Below are 8,807 nucleotides of genomic sequence, written 5' to 3'. Positions count from 1 at the left end.
TAAAGTTTTATCTTTAATTTGATTTGCCATTACCTCAAGTAGGTGAAACTAGTTGCACTTTGGCGTCTTTGCTTAAGTGTTTGCAAAAGGACCTTCTTCTTAGTTTATTGATTAAAATGAGCAAAACTTAAAACCAACAATTTTTTTTAACAAAATGCTTAAAACGATGTTTGTTGAATCTATTTACAAGCACTATTGGCAATATTTCTTGAAATATTTGCAATACTGAAAAAAGTATTTCCAAATTTCTAAAATAAATCCTATCTGTGTTGAACAAATCATATCGAGATTTTTTTCATATCCAGAAAATGTTTGGTTGATTGATTTGTTTTTAAAAAAGGCCAATAGGATTTTAAGATAAAGGGGCTTCAAGGTATATTAAAAAACATTGCTGAAAAGCACGTCCAAAAACTATTTCTGATTACTTTTTTATTTAAAAAAAAGGAAAAATTTACTAGTCAGCATTTTGCAAAGTCCATTTTGTGAATGACCGTTTTCACACTATATCGAACTGTCAAAATTGCACTAGCGTTTCAAAGCACTTAAAACTCATGGTACACAAGATTTTCAAAAAAAAAGAAATTTTATTCTGAATCTACGATCACGAAAAAAGCATTTCGACATAAAATGTAATAATTGTATTGATTTTTACATGAAAGAAATAATCAAAAAATATTAATTTGATAAAGTATCTAGCATACCATTTTTTTCAATGCACTTTGATAGACACCAAAACAAAACTTAGCTTTCTACTACCCACTGAGAAATTTAATGCCCCGTTCGGGCCTTCGTCAGCCCGATTGAATTCATCGTTTCGACTGATCAGGGCGTTACATTTTCTCAAGTTTGACATTCACGTAGTTTGCGGAATTGGCAACGAAATGCTCGGAACTTTTGGGAAGGGTGTAAAAGTGAAACAAAATAATTAATCACATTTGAAAACATGATTTTAGTTTTGTTAAAATTATTATTTTCTACAATTGTGGTGCACCCTTTTTGCAATTCTTTTCTCGAGAATGTTGACGTAAGACACCAACGTTTTACTGCCTCAGTGTCCAGTGACAATGTTCACATTCAGTCGGTCATGTTTATCTAGGGACCATCCATAAACCACGTGGACACTTTTTTTTGTAAATCTTACAATTTTACATGAAAGTTTCCATATTGACCACTATCCTAAGTCCAATTCTTGTGAACCTACAGCGGTTAAAAAAATAAAAATGTTGAAAAAATAGGTTTTTAATGATTTTTGACAATTTTTATATGACAGACTTGATTTTTCAGTCTCGAAAATACGTTTACGGTAATGCTCATCCAATTTCTCATAAGTTTGTTTTTGACCAATTTTCAAAATAACTCGTTTTTATGATTTAAGCTAATTTACTATCCAGGTTACTACCATACACTGAAAAAAATATTCTATTTTCAGTTATGAGTATAATATTTGCGAAACTGAAAAATATAGAAATTGTCAAAAAGCATAATAATAGTAGTTTATGCAACAAGTTGCAAAAAGAAGATTTTTTCAGCACGAGTCGTACATTTATCCAACGAGGTTTACCGTGTTGGATAAATACGACGAGTGCTGAAAAAATCAAGTTTTGCAACGAGTTGCTTACAACATTTTTTGCAATTCCGAAAAACGCTTCTTGAATGGAATTTCATGTCAAACATTCATGTGTTTAGTAAATTCACCGTTCAAAACAAAAAATATTGAAAAATGTTACTTTTCGATACTAGTGTTGAAAAGTTCAACTTTTCAGCACCCATTTCAGTGCTGAAAAGTAGAACTTTTCAGCACTGGTATTGAAAGGTATTAATTTTCCATTCTGTTATTTTTGGTAGGGAAAAGTAGGCCTTTTCGTTTCTCCAGAAGGACAGGAAAAGTTGACAGTTTTACAGCGGAATTGCAAAAATATTTTTTTTGCAATTCCGTCGTGAAACTACTTACTTTTCCTGTCATTCTTGAACGACGAAATAGCCTACTTTTCTGTACCAAAAATAACAGAATCGAATAGCAACACTTTTCAAAATAAATGCTGAAAAGTTCTACTTTTCAGCACTTGTTTCGAAAAGTAGCACTTTTCAACATTTTTTTGATTTAAACGATTTATTGACACAATACATGAAAATTCGACTTAAAATTTCACTCAATTTCCCATATTCTGTTTCCCATATTCTGTTCTGTCGATTCCCATATTCTGTTTCAAAAAAAAAATGACATTTTGAGCATTAAAAAAAAACAGTTTCAGTAAATGGTTTTTGTATTTTATTAGGTGAATTGCTAAATCCTGCATTTGTTACATCTTAGGCTATTTTCACACACATTTTGAACGAAAAAAAAATTGGGGACTCACCTTCAAATTTACCTTTAATCTTAAAAATTAAAATATCTCACAAAAGTGTTTTTTTTTTCAGAAAGTCCGTCAAATCTCCCACAAGTTTGTCTTTGACTACTTTTTGATACGATGCAACGGCTTAGAGATACAGCAATATTTAAATTACGAAATACAAAAATATTTAAAACACTTACGCCCTTCTCAAATGTCATTATCGAGTGAAACTGGCTCCATATACACAAAAATAACCTACATAAGCGTAGGATAAAATGTATACAAAGTTTCATTGAAATGGGAGAGGGTCAAGAAAAAAGAACCTAAAACAATCCTGTTTTGGGCTGGAATTGCTCCATAGCGAAACCATTTCTGTTTGATAATGTTTTTTTCAACACTGGTACTGCAATCACGCATTTCGTAACCTGCATTGCTCGGATATAAAACGGGCTGCCAATGTATAAACCAAAATCAGTCATGATGAAGCTCACCGCCATTTTTGTAGCTGCCCTAGCCACGCTGGTCACCGCGTCAGCCCAGTGCCCACGGATCGTAACCCGTGACGAATGGGGTGCTCGAGCCGCCAGCACGCCCATCCTACCAATCCGGCCTGCCCCGTGGGTCGTGATGCACCACACCGCCGGTACTCCCTGTACCACGGATGCGGCTTGTGCCCAGCAGATGAGGAATATCCAGAACATGCACATGGACATCAACGGATGGGCCGATATCGGATACAACTGGTGCGTCGGAGAGAACGGAGCGGCGTACGAGGGTCGTGGCTGGGGACGTCAGGGAGCTCATGCCCCGAACCACAGCAGTCGATCGGTTGGGATCGGCATCATCGGCAACTTTATGACAGTCATCCCGAACATGGCGGCCCGCAGCGCCACCCAGCAGCTAATCCAGTGTGGAGTAGTGTTGGGACACATTGCCGCCAACTACTGGTTGATTGGACATCGCCAGTCGAATCCAACCGCCTGTCCAGGGGATGTGTTTTTCGCGGATCTGCAAACATGGCCGCGGTTCAATCCGAATGCTTAAGTAGTTTAGGATTGTTTGTTGATAGAATTGACTGAAAAGTGAAATAAAATTCTTTACGTCACTATGATTAATTTAGACAGCTTGTAATGTAGTACGCCACTGCGAATGTTTTGATAAATCGACGCTGTCGTGCAATCTTGTCGCACCCGCCACGTCGAGTTCCGAGATGTTAGACCTTGACTAAACAAAAACTAGAGCACGCAATGTAAACAATAACAAATACGTTTTGTTAGGTTGACCATTCTGTGCATTGTCCCAAAGTTTGGTTGAAGTTGTTTGCTGGAGTCCCGAGTTATAATTACAAATGTTTACGGTAGTCTAGCTTGTAGTTGCGTCAAACGCGTTCTGACCTGAAATCCCTTTGGCCAGTTGTCGCACTTAAATCAATTTTCATGGTGTGACAAAATAGCACGACAATATTGAAACTACTTTCATATGTAAAGTGACAAAAATGCGTGGAGTTGTTTCGGTTTTATTGAATATTTCAGGATTGAAATCGAAATTTGGGGATCTGTGAAGGTCGATAGGTGAGGTATTGAGAGCTGCACAAAATGACGTTTTTAACTCAATTTGGCTTAAAATGCACGTGCGACAAGATAGCACGACAGCGTCCAGGAATTCGCCACTGTAACGCTTTCACGGGAACTTTCCCTGTTGTGATAAATGATAACGGTACTTATCTAGATTGGCACGAGTAGCGAACCCCCATCGATTGCAGTCGTTTGGGTTTTCACGACCCCCTACAAGGTATCGAATTATAAATATCAGGCTCAGGAAAACCCAACGCAATTGCCTCGGACCAGGTGATTAGCCAAATTTAGAGTATAAATACAGCAATCGAGACCTCAAACTGCAGTTTCTGACGAAGATCCAACCATGAAGAAGTTCGCAGCCGTTCTCGCAATCGCCCTGGCCTCGCTGTCCACCGTGTCGGCCCAGTGCCCACGGATCATCACCCGTGCCGGATGGGGTGCCCGGGCCGCCACCACGGCCGTCCTGCCAACTCAGCCTGCCCCGTGGGTTGTGATGCACCACACCGCCGGTGCTCACTGCACTACGGACGCGGCTTGTGCCCAGCAGATGCGTAACATCCAGAACATGCACATGGACACCAACGGATGGGCCGACATCGGGTACAACTGGTGCGTCGGAGAGAACGGAGCCGCGTACGAGGGCCGTGGCTGGGGACGTCAGGGAGCGCATGCCCCGAACCACAACAGCCGCTCGGTCGGAGTGTGCATCTTCGGTAACTTCACCAGCGTGCTCCCGAATCTGGCCGCCCGTAACGCCGCTCAGCAGCTGATCACCTGCGGAGTCTCGCTGGGACACATCGCCAGCAACTACTGGCTCATTGGACACCGTCAGTCGAACGCCACCGCTTGCCCTGGAAATGCGTTCTTCGAGAACCTGCGTACCTGGCCGCGTTTCAACCCGAACCCTTGAGTATTTGTTAGTTCTTATGAGTTTGTTCAATAAAGTCTGATATTTGTTTTTGGTACAGCGGAACCTCTTTTCATGCCCATCTAATTATCAGCATCAACATTCAAATCTAATGTCAAGATTCGTTTATATCGAGCATAACCTCAAAATGTTTTGTTTTGACAACATTGTTAAAGGGACATAAAATGGGGCTCCATTGTATCTGTTGGTGATTTTTATTTACAGTAGAACCCCAACGTCTCGACAGGGCTTATACAAACTACACTCAACCCCCGGTGGTTGGTCACTTTTTCGTTTGACACTTTTTTAGTTTGTACCCCGTTGGTTGGTCAAAGTCAAACTAAAAAGTGACGAACTGTCACTTTTTACTCGGCGCTCACGCACACTAACAAAACAAACGTTTAATAGTGTGTGTGAACTCCGTGTAAAAGGGGTGTCAGACTAAAAAGTGACCCCGATCGTTTGACAACAGTTGGTGTCAAACCATCGGGGTTTGAGTGTACTTGACATTTGTGACTTTTGAACTCACGGCCAAAATACTGTAAATTGTTCATCTGAACGTTCTTGAAATGCTCTCAACTCAAACCAACCCCAGAAGTCTTTGTTTACCTTTTGAAAATCAGCTAATTGGTTCGAGTTTGTGCTAAACCTGCCAACATACGAGAATTTCCCCTACATTGACCAGACGACCCAGAGACGAAATGTAAACAAACAGTGCATCTTGCACAGCATCAACTGACGTGGGAAGGACGCAAGGTTTTTTAGAAACATTTCGTGCTTTTGAATGAGCGAATCGAAATTCACTAATTGGAACAACTGACAGCTGTCAAAAGAATGAAACATCGTGTTCGGAAATTGTCGAACAATAGGGTTGAAACGTCAACCTCAGTCTGACAACTGACTGCCAATCGCGTGAACTGTCACTCAAGTTCGGTTTTGTTAAATGTGTGTGCGTGCCCGCCCGTGTGGATCAATCGGACCGCGCACTGGCTCACAATCCAGAGGTTGCTGGTTCGAATCCCGCGGCGGGCGCTCTAAAATTCTTTGTGTTCCGTGCCATACTTTCATACACTTAGGAGCCCAGGGCGGCGAAGTCCTTGTAGATAAAAGGAAGACACTAGTGGTTGGTACTAGCAATGGTGGCCGACAGCTATAAAGTCAACTTCGTTTTTCGTGTGCGTGCAAGGCAAATAAATTAGATAATATTTCGGGTTAGTTTTCAAAAGGTCGTAAGCGCCATTTGTCCAAAATTGAGTTTTTGGCACGGTTGCACTCTTCTACCGCACTACTAACGATCTACTCGAGCAGAATTTCCAAAAAAAATAAATTTAAGCACAAATATCGCCCGCATATAAAAGGTCGAATGTGCTTTTCATACGGAGAAGTCACATACGTCCTTGGTGATGCAGGGTCGTAAGTACTGATTATTTCAAAAATGTACTTACGCTCATAGAAAAAGGACGTAAGTTCAGTTTTATTTGTTTTATGATTATGCGCACATAAGTTTGTACGAAAAAATGATGAATATTTGAAATCCCGTTAAAAACATTTCGCTGATAATATGACTTACAGGATGCGCGAAGAATATGTTCCAATTTGCTAGCCAGCAAAACCCAGTTTCAGTCATTTATTCTGGAAGAGACGGCTAGCTTACCCCAAAATCATCATTTTGTGTGGCAGCCTAAACCAACACAAAATCAAATTGCATAATCTGTTCAGGAACAAGTGATAATGACCACATCCATCTTATCACGCATAAACGCCCTCTCAAAACTCCAGGAACTCCGAGTTCTTCAAGGTCCTATAGGCAAGAAAACCGTGACGTAGCAAATGAACTCAAAGAACTCAGTATTCATTTTGTGAGTGCCATTTGAGTGGTTTGACAGGTGTCAAATCGGGACTTAGCATTTTTTTGAATTTGAATTTGCTTCCGATTGCGCGAAACGTCATAACCCGAGTTTTTTTTCGTATTAGTGCCCGTGTGCTTGTCCGTGCTTCTGGCCGTGTTCGTGTACGTGCACCTGACCACGTAGTTGCCTGTTCCTGGTCGTTCCCGTGGCCGTGTCCTTGTCCGGACTCCTGCCCGTGTTCGTGCCCGTGCTTCTGGCCGTTTTCGTGTCCCTGGCCGTGTAGGTGCCTGTTCCTGGCCATTCCCGTGGCCGTGTCCTTGCCGTGTTCCTGGTCGTGTTTGTGTCCATGCGAAACGGAACAACCGGAACAAAATTATAATTTTAAATGCTAAGTCCCGGAACTGACACCTGTCAAAAAAGTTCATTCGGTTGTTTACCTTTGAGGTTAAGTTCCGAGCTTTTCTCCTTTATAGACCACTGAAGAAAAGATAAACAAATCAGTGGTAATTCGTCATTTTGTTCGTGCTCTCAGCTAGCGTATGAGCCAGCGCGAGAGAGGGAGAATAAAATCTGTCAGTTGGACCTTTCTCCTCTGCGATGTTTTCTCCCAATCTCTTAAAAGAACACAAAACATCGACTGCTCTCTTTGCGGGGGGTGTTGAAACGATGTTCAAAATAATAATGTTTGATTTAAATGTGGTTTAGTCATAAAATAAATAAATTTTGCCAATGGTCGTATTGTCATTCTTACTCAAAAAAAGTCCCAAGTACAGGGACGTATGAAACAATTTGCTCATGTAAAAGGTCGAATCAACCTGGTGTGGTAAAACAAGGCTAAAACACACATTAATTGTTAATTTTTTTAACTCACTTGATATGGCTACCATAGCTTATAGTCAAAGCAATGATTTTGACTAAAAATATGCCCTTGAAACCCACTTACATATAAATTAGAATTAAAATAATGGTCGAAAACTTGTTCATCGGTTTTCCCCACTTGAGGGGATATTGTCTTTTGGTAGCAGAACATAACCAAACTTTTCGGATCTTTTTCCGGATCCCTCCCGGAAAAGATCCAATTGTTGTCAAAAAAACGAGGTCACTTTTTAGTTTGACATGCTCTTTACGCAGAGCTCACACTTACTACCAAACGTTTTGCTTGATAGTAAGTGTGAGTGCCTTGTAAAAAAATGTCAATTCCTCCCTTTTTTGTATGACTTTGTCAAACCACTCGGGGTTTACTGGTCATCTTTCGTTAAAAATGGTTCACTAAACATTTTTTTTAAACAAAAATCAGCCTTTAATACAAAATAATCATCCTATCCGTCAACTACTTAAGGGTTCGGGTTGAAACGCGGCCAGGTACGCAGGTTCTCGAAGAACGCATTTCCAGGGCAAGCGGTGGCGTTCGACTGACGGTGTCCAATGAGCCAGTAGTTGCTCGCGATGTGTCCCAGCGAGACTCCGCATGTGATCAGCTGCTGAGCGGCGTTACGGGCGGCCAGATTCGGGATCACGCTGGTGAAGTTACCGAAGATGCACACTCCGACCGAGCGGCTGTTGTGGTTCGGGGCATGCGCTCCCTGACGTCCCCAGCCACGACCCTCGTACGCGGCTCCGTTCTCTCCGACGCACCAGTTGTATCCGATATCGGCCCATCCGTTGGTGTCCATGTGCATGTTCTGGATGTTACGCATCTGCTGGGCACAAGCGGCATCCGTAGTGCAGTGAGCACCGGCAGTGTGGTGCATCACGACCCACGGGGCAGGTCGGGTCGGCAGGACGGCCGTGTTGGCGGCACGAGCACCCCATCCGGCACGGGTGATGATCCGTGGGCACTGGGCCGACACGGTGGACAGCGAGGCCAGGGCGATTGCGAGCACGGCTGCGAACTTCTTCATGGTTGGATCTTCAACAGAAACTGTCGACTGAACTCCGGTCAACCCTACTTATACCCCTGCGGGGTGAAGCTTATCACCTCTGTTTCTAAATACACTTATCGACTAATTGTGTTCAGTTTTTTTTACACCAATTGATAATCAGAATTCGGTAGCTCGGGTAGGTCCACGCAGGAGGTCGTAAATAACACAAACAACCGATTCTTGCGCGGCGGACCCCGATAAGGTTCCAAAACATTGAT

General features: G+C 42.0%; 3 protein-coding genes across 3 annotated transcripts; 2 read left to right on the top strand and 1 right to left on the bottom strand.

Moving 5' to 3' along the window:
- Positions 1-2,442: 2,442 nt before the first annotated feature.
- LOC120431755 (peptidoglycan-recognition protein SC2-like) lies at positions 2,443-3,452 on the top strand. The gene has a single exon (XM_039596877.2). The coding sequence runs from the start codon at positions 2,790-2,792 to the stop codon at positions 3,375-3,377; it is 588 nt and encodes a 195-aa protein (XP_039452811.1). The 5' UTR covers positions 2,443-2,789; the 3' UTR covers positions 3,378-3,452.
- Positions 3,453-4,233: 781 nt separating this feature from the next.
- LOC120431754 (peptidoglycan-recognition protein SC2-like) lies at positions 4,234-4,877 on the top strand. The gene has a single exon (XM_039596876.2). The coding sequence runs from the start codon at positions 4,254-4,256 to the stop codon at positions 4,818-4,820; it is 567 nt and encodes a 188-aa protein (XP_039452810.1). The 5' UTR covers positions 4,234-4,253; the 3' UTR covers positions 4,821-4,877.
- A 3,066-nt stretch (positions 4,878-7,943) lies between these two features.
- On the bottom strand, positions 7,944-8,593 carry LOC120431753 (peptidoglycan-recognition protein SC2-like). The gene has a single exon (XM_039596875.2). It carries the CDS (start codon positions 8,566-8,568, stop codon positions 8,002-8,004), a length of 567 nt encoding a protein of 188 aa, XP_039452809.1. The 5' UTR covers positions 8,569-8,593; the 3' UTR covers positions 7,944-8,001.
- Positions 8,594-8,807: the final 214 nt, after the last annotated feature.

Source organism: Culex pipiens, chromosome 1 (assembly GCF_016801865.2).
Source record: "Culex pipiens pallens isolate TS chromosome 1, TS_CPP_V2, whole genome shotgun sequence".
NCBI classification, from domain to species: domain Eukaryota; kingdom Metazoa; phylum Arthropoda; class Insecta; order Diptera; family Culicidae; genus Culex; species Culex pipiens.
This window is presented reverse-complemented; position numbering and strand designations above follow the sequence as displayed.